This window comes from Pongo pygmaeus, chromosome 9 (assembly GCF_028885625.2).
Source record: "Pongo pygmaeus isolate AG05252 chromosome 9, NHGRI_mPonPyg2-v2.0_pri, whole genome shotgun sequence".
Classification (NCBI taxonomy): Eukaryota; Metazoa; Chordata; class Mammalia; order Primates; family Hominidae; genus Pongo; species Pongo pygmaeus.
Window position 1 is genome coordinate 69,805,710 of NC_072382.2, and position 16,365 is coordinate 69,822,074.

At 44.2% G+C, this 16,365-nt stretch overlaps 1 protein-coding gene and 1 pseudogene across 2 annotated transcripts in view; one reads left to right on the plus strand and one right to left on the minus strand.

The window, feature by feature from the left end:
* Window positions 1–16,365, minus strand: part of DNHD1 (dynein heavy chain domain 1) — an 88,310-nt gene that overhangs the window by 67,734 nt on the left and 4,211 nt on the right. The window contains exons 2-4 of one of the 2 annotated variants that reach the window (XM_063671199.1): window positions 5,083–5,143; window positions 4,884–4,957; window positions 3,767–4,604 (exon numbers count right to left, since the gene is read on the minus strand). In XM_063671199.1, coding sequence (XP_063527269.1) covers window positions 3,767–4,604; window positions 4,884–4,957; window positions 5,083–5,143 — 973 coding nt within the window. Of the gene's footprint in view, window positions 1–3,766; window positions 4,605–4,859; window positions 4,961–5,060; window positions 5,146–16,365 lie in introns of those variants that run through there. The other variant, XM_054439194.2, reaches the window with a different exon arrangement.
* LOC129007881 (voltage-dependent anion-selective channel protein 1-like) lies at window positions 10,293–14,580 on the plus strand (annotated as a pseudogene).

The window sequence follows — 16,365 nt, forward strand, 5'->3', positions numbered from 1 at the left end:
AGAGAAAAGGCAGAGCAAAAAGGTCAAGTACCTTAGAGGGAGGCCTTGCCACTGTTGGCTAGTGAAAGGAGGAGCTAGATCAGGTGCCTGAGGAGACCTGATGTGGCATTGTCGAGCCTGACTACCATCTATACTCAAAGATACCACATACTGGGCAAATATAGCATATCATGCAACACAGTTAGGCAACAATATTGACACAAACATGTGTGTGAGCAATCTCTCCCTTTCTGATAAACAAATAATCATTCTGGATTGATTGGAATTACCATGAAGTCAGTATTACATAATACTGTGTACAAATAATGGAAAGACTTTATTTTCCCAACTCATTGCTCTGTAAGCCCACAGTACTGGATTTCCCCTCCCAGCTCAACCTTCTTAGCCTTTCAGATTTAATATTCTATCTTTGATTCCATTATACCTGCTTTCCAACCCTGAATGATCTCCATGCCTGTTACATTTTCTGCTCTTCCCCTACCATCACCCAACCTCTAGCTTCATATTCTTTCCTTTCCTGCCAAGATCCAATGGTGGCCCCCTCAAGCCTGCACCAATACACTCATCCTCTTACTCTCCTGCATTCTGGTCAACAAAATTGGTAGGGAAATTAGTTACCAATAACTTAAAAGTGAATGACTAATAATTTTTAGTTGGGGTGACCTGAGAGCACACACACACAAAAAACTCTGGAATGATTTAACTTAGACTTAGCCAGTCAGAATATACCAGTATCATTAACTGACCCAAACTTAGATCAACACAAGTTTCCCCAGGGATAACAGTGCAATCCTATTCTAGAATTCATAGCAACAGTATGGCTTATAACCTTTATACATATGTCCTTGATGAACTGTTGTGTTGGATCAGGACATCTTAAATGGTATAATTGCTCTTATAGGTTCATTTTCTCAGCAAAGTCCTATATTATATAGTATATTCTGAAGATCACAAAACCAAGGACATTTGCTCCTCTACAGGTTCCTGGTGTCCAATCAGCTGTGGGCTCATTCTGCTCCGATGTCTTCACACAAGTCCTCAGGCAGCTACCTCTTTCAGGCCTCTCAAACTGCTATCCCTAACCCCATGCAAGCCCTGCTGAGCTCCCAGTTCTATCCCATTCTCTGTCTCCTTCCCTGCCTGGAGAAAGCTGAAGTTTTTAGCCATTAGCCAATTCCCTCAACTTCAATTGCCTTCCCCCACACTTATCTGTCCCCCAATTTCAGAGGAAGAGGTATCCTTTCTTCTCTGTAAGATTGATTCCTCCATCAGTGCTCTGGACCCCTTATTCTCTATGATATATTTTTAATCTACTCTTCTTCTTTCCTTAGTCTATTTATTCATTTAGTCTACGAATATTTATTGAGCACCTACTTCTCAAGCACTGTGTTAAGGGATATAAACATCTCTCTATCAAAGAAAAAAAAAATCCCTACCCAGACACCAAAATTCTTTCAAGCTGCTGCCCTGCTATTTGTCTTTTCCCTTCAAACTAAGCTTCACAAAAAAATCGTAAAATGCAATTTCCACTTCATCTTCCATTCACTCCTCAATGCACCACAATCTAGCTTCCTCCCCACAAAACTTAACCTCTTCCTTGTTACTACATCCAATGAACATTTTCATTCTTCTTACTTGTCTCATTTAACATGTAATACTACTGACTGCTCCCTCCTCCTTGAAACTCTGAAGTTTTTGTTAATCTAATCTAGACCTGAACACTCCCCCCACATGCTTTCCCCTAACTACACTCCCTCTCTCTCTCTCTCCCACCCCCAGAGGAGCAGCCAGGCAAAAGACAGTATTCTTTTGTTTTATAGCACTTATTACAATTTGTAATTATATTTTACTTGTTATCAACTTAACTATATCTCCCTAACTAAACTGTAATACCTCAAGGGAAGGGCTTGAGTCTGTCTCATTCACTTCTGTATCCCTAGCATCTTGCAGATCCTAATAAATGTAGCTATCCAACACTTATTGAATGAATGAATGCCTGGCAAGCCACTCCGGGAAAACGTAATGCAAATTAAGCCATATTAGCTAGACCTCAGAGGTTTACTGCCAGGTTCAAAGGGAGGGCAAAGAACTTGATCCCTTCCCAACATCTCAGCCCATGCCAATTCAGTTAAGTTCTCCCAGGAAAGGAAACTTGTACTCAAGGCACAGGGCAGCTCTTTGAAAAGGGAAAAGATTCCAATAGGGCCACCATAAATTGATGGCATTGGCCACCTTCCATTAGGGCCCCAGGAGCCTGCCTATCTATCTAACATTAGGCTTTAATGGAAAGACTTGACCCAGCCATAAACTTACAACAAAAACTGAGGAAGCCAAGCTTAATTAAAGGTAAAACTAGCCTTCTTCCCGAACAGCAAATGTGCCACAGACAGCTACAAAGCATTGTCTAGAAAATGAGGCCAGAGGACAAGGAGAATTCCAAGACTAAAGTTAAAGAACTGTCTTGGGTTTGGTGGCTTATGCCTGTAATCCCAGCATTTTGGGAGGCCGAGGTGGGCAGATCACTTGAGACCAGGAGTTGGAAACCTAGCCTGGTCAACATGGTGAAACACTGTCTCTACTAAAAATAGAAAAATCAGCTGGGCGTGGTGGCATGAGCCTGTAATCCCAGCTACTCGGGAGGCTGAGGCAAAAGAATCGCTTGAACCTGTGAGGCAGAGGTTGCAATGAGCCAAGATCAGGCCACTGCACTCTAGCCTGGGCAACAGAGTGCGACTGTTTCAAAAAAAAAAAAAAAAAATCGAAAGTTAAAGAACACTGAGAAGAGAAGGTCTCTGCAAGCATTCTGAAATCCTGTAGAGAGCTCTGATAGCCAGATATTTTAAAGAAGAAAAAAATAGGGCCGGGAGCAGTGACTCACGCCTGTAATCCCAGCACTTTGGGAGGCAGAGGTGGGCGGATCATGAAGTCAGGAATTCGATACCAGCCTGGCCAACATAGTGAAACTCCGTCTCTACTAAAAATATAAAAATTAGCTGAGTATGGTGGCACGTGCCTGTAGTCCCAGCTACTCAGGAGGCTGAGGCAGGAGAACCACTTGTACCCGGGAGGTGGAGGTTGCAGCGAGCCGAGACCACGCCATTGCACTCCAGCCTGGGAGACAGAGTGAGGCTCCATCTCAAAAAAAGAAAGAAAGAAAAAGAAAAAAAGAAACAAAAGAAAAAAATATCACTCAAGGGGCCAGAGTGCCCACATTGGCAGGGCAAGAAGACTCTAGAAGGGTCAAAATGAAATTCTATCCAGTAGTGCTGCCAACTCCACTCTGCCTTGGAGCTGGTTCAACTCACATAGACATGTGGGAAGGACACTCAGACACACATTCCCCAGGGATACCTTGAGGGAAAGACCCAACATCCAGGAATGAACTCACAGTAGGCCCAGGCAATGTTCAGTGATTATGAATGAATTATAGAAAAAGAATTAAGGAGACTTCTGGCATCATCTAAGAAAGAAGCCTGGAAACTGAAAAGCCAAGCTGTTATTCTAAAGTTTTGGCTGCCTCATAGCTGACTTCTGATTTTCATTAATTTCTGTATTTCTCTATGGAGATTAACACTAACACCACTGGGCTTATTTTGCAGAGAAAAAGGAAGAGGAAAGTAGCCTCACACTAGCTTTGCATGGAGTTGGGCTAATCCCTGTGATAAACAGAGAGCTGGATCTAAACTTCCAAGTGGCCCTAGAGGCACCCATCCAACAGCTCCTTTTTCTTCTCTGCTGAAAGCCCTAGACTGAGTCCCTCACTTACCTGGTCTCTTTTCTTCCAACAGGTTCCTCCTCTGCATTGTCAGTGTCACTGCTTTCATACCGTACAGGGATGTCCGTTGCCAGTGCCAAGGGAAGGAGACTAAGTCCATCCAGCCACACAGCCTCTTCTAGGGCCACCTGAGCACCAACAATGCCCAGGCAGCCCTGTAGCTCGGGCAATGTCAATGGTCGCAGCCAGGTGGCCAGCTCCTCCTTTACTTGCTGCCTACTCCACTGGGCCTGCACAAAAGGGCAAGCTGGGCATGGGGGCCTGTGATGGAGCCTCCGCTTCTGGGGACAGCAGTCAGCATGGGAAGCACTGTCTAACAAAGAGCTGTCTGGAGGAAAGGCCTGGACAATGGCACCTAGCAGGTCCAGATGGAGGTGGGTTTGGACCCAGGGTGCCCAGCAGTACAGCTGCTCCAGGAAGGGCAGCAAATCAAGGTGGCCAACTAGCAACTCACGATATGGAGGCAGTAGACCCAGTACTGCATGCAGATAGCGCCAAGCTGCAGGGCTACTGTCCTGCAACACAGCTGAGAACAGAGTTCGGAGCTCAGCTAGCAGGAGTTCCAGCACCGTGCGCTGCCCTGACTCAGTCACTGGCTTCACGATCTGCCTCTGTTTCTGCTGGCAGACCAAGGGCTGTTCTTTGCTGTCCAAGACGCATATGAAGTGCCAAGACTTAAGGGCATCAGATGATGTCTCATCAGAAGACAAACCTACCCTCCTCTCCTCTGGGACCATGAGGAGCTGGGCATTCAACCGCTGTCGAAGTGACCTTGCCCACAGCTCAGGCTCCAACTGCCAGTTCCAGGATGCCAGATGCCGGGCCTCACCTGCATGGACCAGCCCAGGAGAGGGGCCAGAGAAGGGACCTCAGGCTCTGGGCAGGGGATGGTCAGAGTCAATGGGGTTAGGAGGAAGAAAGGACCTGGGACAGGGAAATAGATGGAGCTACAGAGCAGAGCCAGACCAGCAGAGAGCCTTTCCTGAGACCCTCAGGCCCTCCCTACTGCTTCCCCAAAGACTCTGGTAAGGAGCAGGCCTAAGACAGAGGTGAGAGCCCTCCTTGCAGAAGAGTTCCTTCTTACCTTCCAGTACCCTGTCCCCCTCACCTGGCCTAGGGGGGTTAGGAGGCAAGCCAAGGGAAGAGAGCCCGATCTGCTGATGAGGTTTCATTGAAGAGTGCCTGCTGGAGTAGTGAATGAACTTAGACTTGAGTTCCAGTCTGAGGCTCACCCTAATCATAGCCACCCATACATGGAGAGACTCGCACACACACGTGCAATCACCTGAAGAGGCAAACTGACACACCGACAGAGCTCACTCTGAACCTCGGTCACAGCAAGGAATCTGCACTCGAGCTGGCGATCGCCTGAAAAACGGGTTAACAGGTCGTCACTCAAAGGCAGCAAAGCTCCAGTCCCATGACGTCTTCGCCCACAGGCTAAGGAGGTCGTGAAGACAGAAAGCCGAGGAGCAGGCACAGCAAATGATGGTCAGGATGCGGGTAGGGGAAGACGTTAAGAAGAGGCAAAGGACGGGGCTGGGAGAGCGGGGAAGAGGAGGCGGACTCTGTGGGAGGGGGTTCTGAGCGCAGGGGCGAGAGCGGGACCTAGGGAACAAAGAGAAACGGATCCCGAGTCGAGGACTCACCCGCAGCTCCACCCGCACCCAGCTGTTAGAACCGTTACAAGATCCCAGAAAGACCGAGTCTTTGCCAGGAGCATCCGGGGGAGCCAGAAAGAGGAGGGGCCAGGGTCCGATATGGGCGGGGCCGAGAGGGCAGAGCCCGAGCCAGGAGGGGCAGAACTAGGTGGAACCTGTGGGCTGAGGCTTGCCTGGGACAGGGACCTGTGGAGGACCAGGCGGGGTCTGAACTGAACGAGCAGTACGGTTGACTCGGGAGACTAGCAATCCAGGGGGTGTCGTAAGCAGGTGTTTATATCCATTCGCTGAGTGTCTAAACTAGTGCCAGGTCTTTGGTATGTCTTTGGTACTTCCCCATCCCCACCCCCAGCGTATCCATCTACCCTATCCCACCTCCCCAAAAGAAGCCCGAATAAAACAAAATCCTTGATCTCAAGGAGCTCAACATCTATTTGGCACGGGGGAGGGGGATTTTTTGGGGGAGGGCTCATGGAGGGGCTGATTTTTAAAAATTAAGTTGAATGAGGCCGGGCGCGGTGGCTCGTGCCTGTAATCCCAGCACTTTGGGAGGCCGAGGCGGGTGGATCAGGAGGTCAGGAGATCGAGACCATCCTGGCTAACACGGTGAAACCCCGTCTCTACTAAAAATACAAAAAAATTAGCTGGGCGTGGCGGTGGTCGCCTGCAGTCCCAGCTACTCGGGAGGCTGAGGCAGGAGAATGGCGTGAACCCAGGAGGCGGAGCTTGCAGTGAGCAGAGATCGCGCCACTGCACTCCAGCCTGGGCGACAGAGGGAGACTCCGTCTCAAAAAAAAAAAAAAAAAAAAAGTTTAACGATTAAAATAAAAAAAGAAATTCAGCCCACCTCTCCTCTGAAATCAGATTAGTATATCCAACTGCCTACTTAATATCTCCACCTGGAGAGCTTATAGGTATCTCAAACTTAAAATGTCCAAAAGCAGGCTCCTAACCACCCTTTCCCCACCAAAGAAATGCTGCTCCTTTCACTGTCTTTCCCACCTCAGTCAATGGCAAATCCATTCTTTCTGGTTTCTCACACCAAAATCTTGGAGTCAGCTTTGAGACCTCTTCCAAACCCCTTCTTTCTCTTTCCCTCTTCTCTTTCCCGTTCTCTTTCTCTCTCTCTCTCTCTCCCTCCATAAGTAATCCTTCAGGAAATTCTGTTGGTTGTGCCTTCAGAATATATCCAGAATCCAACTATTTCCCACCATCTTAAGTACTACAACCTTGGTCTAAGCTGCTATCATTTCTCACCTGGGTTTTCCACAGCCTTTGAACTGTTCTCCTTGCCTCAGATCCTTCTCATGCTTCTCACCATTGCCCCTACAATCTATTCTTTTTAGAGCAGCCAGTGATCCTTTTCAAATATAGGCAGATCCTATCACTCCTCTGCTCAAAGCTCACTAATGCCCCCTCATCTAATTCCTTCAGCTGAAGGACAAAGTCCTATCATGGCCTACAAATTGCTGATAACTGCCTGCTACCTCTGTAGGCTTCTCTCTCCATATTCACACTCTACTACTGCTGTGCCTGAATCACAACAGCCATACCCCCACCTCACAGACTACATACATGCTGTGCTGTCTGCTTGTGTATCAGTTAGGAGATACACAAGTTATGACTGTTATTTATTTATTTATTTTTTTGTAGAGACAGGGTCTCACTATGTTGCCCAGGCTGGTCTTGAGCCCCTGGCCTCTAGCAATCCTCCCACCTCAGCCCCCTAAAGTGCTGGGATTACAGGCACGAGCTATTATGCCCCGCTGTGATGGTTAATTTTATTTGTCAATTTGACTGGGCTAAGAGATGCTCAGATAGCTGGTAAAGCATTATTTCTGGGTGTGTCTTTGAGGGTATTCCTGGAATAGATTAGTATTTGAATAGGTAGACTAAGTAAAGATCATCCTCACCAATGTGGATGGGCATTGTACAATCTGTTGCCTAAACAGAATTTAAACAGGCAGCTGGTGGATTTGCTGTTTTAGCTGAGACATTCATCTTCTGTCCGTGGACATCAGTGCTCCTGGTTCTCAGGCCTTCAAACTTGGATTGAATTCCACCACCAGATTTCCTGGTTCTCTAGTTTGTAGGCAGCAGATTGTGGGACTTCTCAGCCTATCAGTTCTGTTTCTCTGGAGAAGCCCCACTAATGCACAAGTTTTCTGGAACTGTGTAACAAGTTATTACAAACTAAGCAGCTTAAAAACAACACCTATGTAGTATCTCACAGTTCTGTAGATCAGATGTCCAGCATGACTCTACTGGATTCTCTGCTCAGGGTATCATAAGCCTGAAGTCAAGATGTTGACGGGGCTACTCATCTGGTGGCTCTAGGGGGTGGGGGGTGTGGGGGGATCCACTTCCAAGCTATTATTGTTGTTGGCAAGATTCAGCTTCTTGCAGTTCTAAGACTGATGTCCCTGTTTTCTTCACGGCCTTTAGCCAGGAGCCACTCTCAGGTCCTAGAGGCCACCTGTCTTCCTTGACATGTGATTCCTCCATTTTCAAGCCAACAACAGTGCCTCTAACCCTTCTCATGCTTCACACTTTTCTGATGTCCCCTTCTGCAACCATAAAGAAAACACTCTGCTTTTAAAAGGCTCATGTGGCTCACGTGACTAGATCAGGCCCACCCAGACAATCGCTCTTACAGTCAACTATGCCATATATTATAACCTTCTCACATAAGTAAAATTTGTCATATTCACAGTCCCATGAAATATGCAGCGTATACTAGGGAGATATACACTAGACAGCAGGAAATCTCGGAGACAGTGGTCCCCAACCTTTTTGGCACCATGGACCAGTGTAGTGGAAGACAATTTTTCCACGGACCAGGGGAGGGGTTAACAGTTTCAGGATGATTCAAATGCATTACATTTATTGTGAGCTTTACTTCTTTTACTATTGCATTGTAATATATAATAATTATACAACTTACCATAATGTAGAATCAGTGGGAGCCCTGAGCTCGTTTTCCTGCAACTAGACAATCTGATCTGGGGGTGATGGGAGACAGTGACAGATCATCAGACATTAGATTCTCATAAGGAGCATGCCACCTAGCATGTGCCATTCACAATAGAGTTCATGCGCCTATGAGAATCTAATGCCACCAATGATCTGACAAGAGGCAGAGCTCAGGTAGTAATGTGAGCGATGGAGAGTGGCTGTAAATACAGATGAAGCTTCACCTGCTCACCCACCACTCACATCCTACTGTGTAGCCTGGTTCCTAACAGGCCATGACTGGTACCAGTCTGTGGCCCGGGGGTTGGGGATCCCTGATCTAAAACTTCTACCTACCACACAAATGCTGTAATAAAAAGACCCAAAATATCATGGCTTAAACATGATAGTTTATTTTTTTCTCTCCTATAACCATCCAAACATAAGTACTCTGAGGCTACCATGGTAGCCTTCAGTTGTTCTGCCTTCTCCAAGGAAGTAGTCTTCATCTTTAAGGTTCAAAATAATTTACCACCATGTGTGCCAGGTCCCATCCCAACTAGTGAGATGGAGGGAAAAGGAAAGGAGAAGGCATACCCTTTCTTTTAAGGGCACAGCCTGGCAACTGCACACATCAATCACATGACCAAGCCTAGCTGTAAGGAAAGCTACAAAATCTAATCTTTATTTTCAGTGGTCATATGCCAAAAGAAAATTTAGAGGTTCTTTTCGTAAAGAAAGGAGACAATGGATACTAGCGGACCACTAGTGGTTTACACAACTAGTTGAACAGTAGAAGAGTGAACACTTCTTCAAGATGCTCTCAAGGCTTACTCTCTCAATTCTCTGCTCAAATGTCACCTTATTAGTGAGTTCTTCCCTAACTGCCCAACAGAAAATAGCAACTCTCTCCCCAACATCCTTATCCTCTTTACTTGCATTACTTCTCTCCAAAGCACTTATTACGACTTCATATAAATACTTATTTATTTCCTATTTCCCCTGACTAGAAATATAAGCTCCACGGTAGCAGAGATTCTGATTGCTGCCTACTCTATCCCCAGCTCCTATACTAGGCACCATGAGTACATGATCAGAAAATATTCATGGAAAAAAATACATAAATATATAACAATCTTCATTTTTGAGTAAGAAGATGGGCTCTGGAATCAGACTGCCTGGATTGAAATCCTAACTTCATCACTTACTAGTCATGGGATATTTTACCTCAGTTTCACGTTTTGAAAATGAAGATAATAATGTCTACCTTACAGTATTGTGAGGATTAAGTGAATTAATGCACACAAAATGCTTTAGAATAGAGCCTGGTAAGTAGTAGACATTTGATATAATTGTTAAGTGTTTAGTTGTTATTCATTTTGACATAACGGTGAACAAGACAAAGGATTCAGTGAGGGCATGAATAAAGAGCACGGACAACTCTTTCATGAAAGGTCAAAGAACAGTACCTGAGTCACAATAGTCCTTAAAGTTTAAGGCCTTGAAACAAGAAAAAGGTGGGTGTGGTGGCTCATTCCTGTAATCCCAAAACTTTGAGAGACTGAGGTGGAAGGATCACTTGAGCCCAGGAGGTTAAGGCTGCAGTGAGCCGTGTTCATACCACCGCACTCCAGCCTGGGTGACAGAGCAAGACACTGTCTCAAAAAACAAAAACAACAAAAAAACACAATCAAAGCTCTTCAGACAAAGACAGAAAGGAATTCTGTTCAGCAAGCTCTGCTGAACCCTCAACACTGCCTAAAAACTCTGTTTCTTTTGTCAGTTCACTCTTCCATTCTGGGCAATGAGTATTTCAAACCTCTTGTACTCTCTCTTCTTCCATTTCCTTCTGCTTTATTCTCAGATGATGACTTTACCTTCTATTTGAAAAAAGGAGATGCTGTATTATCAATCAGCATTCTCCAGAGAAGCAGAATCAATAAGATATATACATTCATATAAAGACAAATATTTTAAGAAATTGGCTAACACATGTGTGGGGGCTGGTAAATCTAAAATCTGTAGGGCAGGCTGGCATGATAGAAACTCACGCAGAAGTTAATGATGCAGTCTTATTTTTTCCTCTTAACTTTTTTAAATTTTTATTTTTTTAGAGACAAAACCTCACTCTGTTGCCCAGGCTGGAGTACAGATCATAGCTCACTGCAACCTTGAACTCCTGAACTCAAGCAATCTTTCCATCTTGGCCTCCCAAAGCATTCGGATTACAGGTGTGAACCACTGCACCTGGTCTGATGCTGCAGTCTTGAGGCAGAATTTCTTCTTCTCCGAGAAACCTCCGTTTTACTCTGAAGGCTTTCAAGTGACCCACATTATCAAGAGTAATCTCCTTTATTTAAAGTCAACTAAGTGTACATGTTAGCCATACCTATAAAAACGCCTTCACAGTAACACCCAAATTAGTGTTTGATTAAATAACTGGGTACTATAGCCTAGCCAAGTTGACACACATAAACCAACCATCACATACTATTTAAAAGGAATTCTCTCAATCTCCAAATGCTAAATTTTAAAATCATTTAGATCTGCTCTTATCCATTCCTCCCTCCTTACTGTTACCAATTAGAGATGTTCTTTCTCTCTCTAAAGGCAAGTTCTATACATTTGCCCCGGGACTATTCTTTCTTGCCTCCTCTCACTCAACAAATATTTACTGAGTATCAACTGCATCAGACACTGTTTTCAGTGTTTGGTTATATCAGTGTACAAAACAGAAACAGTGACAGAAATTCCTGAGTTATGGAGCTTACATTCGAGTAGGAGAGACAGATAATAAAGAATAAAATGACACTTTGGGAGGCCGAGGCGGGCGGATCACGAGGTCAGGAGATCGAGACCATCCTGGCTAACACAGTGAAACCCTGTCTCTACTAAAAATACAAAAAACTAGCCGGCAGTGGTAGTGGGCGCCTGTAGTCCCCGCTACTTGGGAGGCTAAGGCAGGAGAATCACTTGAACCTGGGAGGTGGAGGTTGTAGTGAGCTGAGATCACGCCACTGCACTCCAGTCTGGGCAACAGAGCGAGACTTCATCTCAAAAAAAAAAGAATAAAATGAATAAACTACATAGCATGTGAGAAGTGATACATGTTATGGAAAAAAAACAAAGCAAAGGGAATCAGGAATGTCTAAGGGGAGCATGGGTTACCATTTTAAATAGGATAATCAGAGTAAGCCTTAATAAAAAGGTGACACCTGAGCAAGGACTTGAAGGAAAGGAAGACAGACCTTCTCCCTATCTTTTGTCTGGTTTATTTTATTATTTTGAGACAGGGTCTTGCTCTGTCACCCAGGCTGGAGGGCAGTGAGGTGATCACCGCTCACTGCAGTCTTGATCTCCTGAGATCAAGAAATCCTCACACCTCAGCCTCCCAAGTAGCTGGGACTACAGGCATGTGCCACCACACCCAGCATATTTTGGTTTTCGTGTTTTTTTTTTGTAGATATGGGGTCTCACTATGTTCCCCAGGCTGGTCTCAAACTCCTGGGCTCAAGCAATCCTCCCACCTTGGCCTCCCAAAGTGCTGGGATTATAGGTGTGAGTCACCATGCCAGGCCTGTCTGGTTAATTTTAATTAATCCTTTGGGTCTCAGCTTCAAAATCACTTCCAGTGAAGCTCTCCTTCATCCCTCAAACAGAAAAAGTTTGCACTTCTGTATATTTCCATTACAAGATACATTTCTTCTTTGTAACATTCATCACAGTTGTGATTTCTGGTCCTATATTAACCTTCACATAACTACGTTAAGTTTCAAGAGAACATGGATTGAACGTTCTTGTCCAGCTCTGTATCTTCAGGGCTTACGCTAAAATTGGTAAAAGCAGTCACTCAAATTCTGTGGAATATGTGAATATATAGATGAATGTGGGGCATACCCAGAAAAGGAAAAACAGAATCTCTATTACATGTAACTAAGCTAATTCTTAACTAATCAAAAGCGGTTTAGATTCAAGACAAAAAGCTATTAGGAAGCACTCTGTTGAGCCCCTGTGTCTCCCTGCTGGAGCTGGAGGGACTCCTTTTTTAAAAATTAAATTAAAAAAAATTTTTTAAGTGTCACAACAACAAAAGCTGTTAGGAGACTCCTGCTGTAATCTGTATAAGAGCTGATAAAATTTTAAGGGGCCGGGCGCGGTGGCTCACATCTGCAATCCCAGCACTTTGGGAAGCCGAGGCGGTTGGATACCCTGAGGTCAGGAGTTTGAGACCAGCCCGACCAACGAGGTGAAACCCCATCTCTACTAAAAATACAAAAATTAGCTAGGTGTGGTGAGGGGCACCTGTAATCCCAACTGCTTGGGAGGCATCAGGCAGGAGACTCGCAAGGCGAGGTGGAGGTTGCAGTGAGCAGAGATTGCATCATTGCACACCAGCCTGGGCAGAGCGAGACTCCATCTTAAAAAAAAAAAAAAAAAAAAGCTGATAAAAGTTTGGTTAAGGTAATAACAATGAAGATGGAGAGAAGGAAAACGGTTTAAGAGATATTTAAGCAGAACTATAGGACTTAGAAATTAGGTGGAAACTAGAATGGCAGAGTGATTTGCTCCAGATGGGGCCTTTTAGATGTTGACTGATCTGTGACTATTAAGGGTAGAAGATACCACCTACTGAGATTTTGGGTGAAAAACATCTTTATATCATTGGAAAAACGTCAAAGGTTAGATGTGCAGGTTCACTTCTGTCTCTTCTGATAAAAAAAAAAACCTTTCTCTTAGTTATGTTAATAGTAAATTGAGCTGGGAGGAGATTCAAAGATGCTCATTCAACAAATATTTGTTGAGCACACATTATATGCCAAGCACTGTGATAAGGATACAATGGTGAGCAATACAGACATGGATTCTGACTTTATGAGGTATATAATGAAACACCATTAAAAGCACTACACACCGGCTGCTTGCTTTGCTCCATGCCTCCCCGATGAAGCCCCCATCATAGCTGCCGCCAAGCCTGCCACCACCGCCTCTGAGCAGAAGATGGCTGTGCCACCCAAGTATGCCAATCTTGGCAAATCTGCCAGGAATGTCTTCACGAAGGGCTACGGATATGGCCTAATAAAACTTTTGAAAACAAAATCTGAGAATGCATTGGAATTTGAAAGCTTAGGCTCAGCCAACACTGAAATCACTAAAGTGACAGGCAGTCTGGAGACCAAGTACAGATGGACTGAGTACGGCCTGATGTTTATGAAGTGAAACACACAACACACCAGGACTGAGATTACTGTGGAAGATCATCTTGCAAGTGGACTGAAGCTGACCCTTGATTCACCCTTGTCACCTAATACTGGGGGAAAAATGCTAAAATCAACACCAGGTACAAGCAGGAACACATCAACCTGGGCTGTAACCTGGATTTTGACATCACTGGACCTTCCATCTGGGGCGCTCTGGTGCTGGGTTACAAGGGTTGACTGGCTGGCTACCAGATAAATTTTGAGACTGCAAAATCCTGAGTGACCCAGAGCAACTCTGCAGTTGGCTACAAGTCTGATGAATTCCAACTTCACACTAGTGTAAATAATGGGACAGTTTGGTGGCTCCATTTACCAGAAGGTAAGTAAGAAGTTGGAGACCACTGTCCATTTCACCTGGACAGCAGGAAACAGTAACACTAATACGGTTTGTCTGTGTCCCCACTCAAATCTAATCTTGAATTGTAGCTCCCATAATTCCCATGTGTTGTGGGAGGGACTTGGTGGGAGATAACTGAATCATGAGGGCAGCTTCCCCATACTGTTTTCATGGTAGTGAATGTCTCACGAGATCTGATGGTTTTATAAGGGGAAACTCCTTTCACTTGGCTTTCATTTTCTCTCCTGCCTGCCACCATGTAAGATGTGCCTTTCGCCTTCCACCACAATGGTGAGGCCTCTCCAGCCATGTGGAACTATGAGTCCATTAAACCTTTTCCTTTATAAATTACCCAGTCTCAGGTATATCTTTACTAGCAGTGTGAAAACAGACTAATACAAACACTCACTTTGGAATACCCAAGTATCTGATCAACCCTGACACCTGCTTCTTGGCTAAGTGAACAACTCTAGCCTAACAGGTTTAGAAAACACTGAGACCCTAAAGCCAGGTATCAAAATGACACTGTCAGCTCTCCTGGATGGCAAGAATAACAATGCCGGTGGTTACACACTAGGTCTAGAACTGAAATTTTGAGCACAAATACTGTACAATTGTTTACTTTTACATTTTACAGCAGAGCTACCTTCAGAATTTAGTGTATCTTTTACTGTATGTCTGGGATGTAAGCATTGCTAAATGTTAGACTTACAAGCTAAATATGTTAATTTCCAGGCTAAAGATAATTCAGCTTTAAAGTGTTACTCTTTCAGAGGCAGAGAAGAAACCCAATTCCAAAAAAGGTCCTTTCAGCTATAGACTTGGAGAAGGAACTTGGTGGCCCCTCTAGAGAAGCCAGGTTTCTTTTTTATCTAGAAATGACTGCACGTGGAAGCTGATAATATGTAGGCATTTTGTAAATTCATATTGAGTAAATGAATGAAAATTGTGACTTCCTGAGAATTGAACCTTGGTTTCCTAACCCTAATTAATGACAAGCTCGTTGCTTGATGGTGTGTGCAAACTCACTTGAAAGGGAGTCTTTAGACAGATCTTCATGACCTGTTTCCACCCCAGTTTCCACCTCTTTTACACCAAAAGGTCTGCAGGGTGTGGTAACTGTTTCGTTTCTGCCATTCTGGGGTGGAGAGGGTGGATGTGATGAAGCCAATAATTCAGGACTTAATTCCTTCTCATGCTGTGGTTTTGTGCCCCTCCACCAGAATATGAAATAGCTTCCAGGAGTTCCAGATATAAGCTTGGAAGAATCACATGGTGACAACACTCAGAATCTAAATTGGACTTCCGTTGTATTCTCACCACTCAATTTATTTTTTAGCAGTTTAATGGGTGTATTTTAGAGCCTTCCATTTTGTGTGAATTTAGATCCTCCCCTTCAAATGCTGTAATTAACATCATTCAAAGTAAAACTTGAAAAATATATTGAAAAAAAGTGCGATACACCAAAAGCATGAGGAATTATGGGAGCTGGAGTCTGGGGAAGAGTTCTTTGAGGAAATAGTAACTAGGATCTCAAGAATGAAAAGTATATAAAGAGGGAAAGCATTGTAAGCCAGGAAACAGCACATACAAAGGCCTTGAGATGAAACAGTACATGACAATTTAGGGAAAGTGAAAGAAGGCCAGTGTGGCTACAGCACAGATGGAAAGAGTGAAGTGTGATTTGAATAAATTCAGCAAATAGTATTGACAGTCCATTGTTTGATAGTTACTGATAAGATAAAGCTGGAAGTAGTCACAGGCTGGATCGTGCAGGGCCTTGTAGGTCATATTTAGAATTTCAGTTTTTATCCTAAGAATGGGAAGCTCTTGCAAAGTTTAAGCATTAGTTTGCATGTTATGGCTTATGAGTAAAGAATAGATTGAAGGGATACAAAAGTGGGTATAGGAAGCAGCAACAACTACAATAATCCTGGTGGGAGATTATGGGGAAGGTGGAGAGAGGGGCAGTGAGAATCAAGGGATATTTAGAAATGTAAACTGATAAGATTTGGCAATTGAGTGATAGAAAAAGGCAAATACCTTCTAGCTTCTCCAACTGGATGAGTACCAGGCATAGGATAGTTTATTAGGAAACATGTTGAGTTTGGGATGTTTCTGAGATACTTAAGTGGAGATGTCAAATAGCTTGGAGGAGATCTGGAAGTCATCAGTAACTAAAGTTCAGAGTGGGGATGAAACTGTCCTAGAAAAATTAGAGTGAAAAGCACAGAACCTAGAGAAACTTTCGGATTTAGACGCTGGGAGGAAGATGAGCCTGCAAAGGAAGCTAAGCAGCTGTGGTCAAAGAGGTAGTAGTAAAACCATGAAAGTAGAATCAGACACCAATGGAAGAGTATCAATGATAAGAAACTAGAAAAT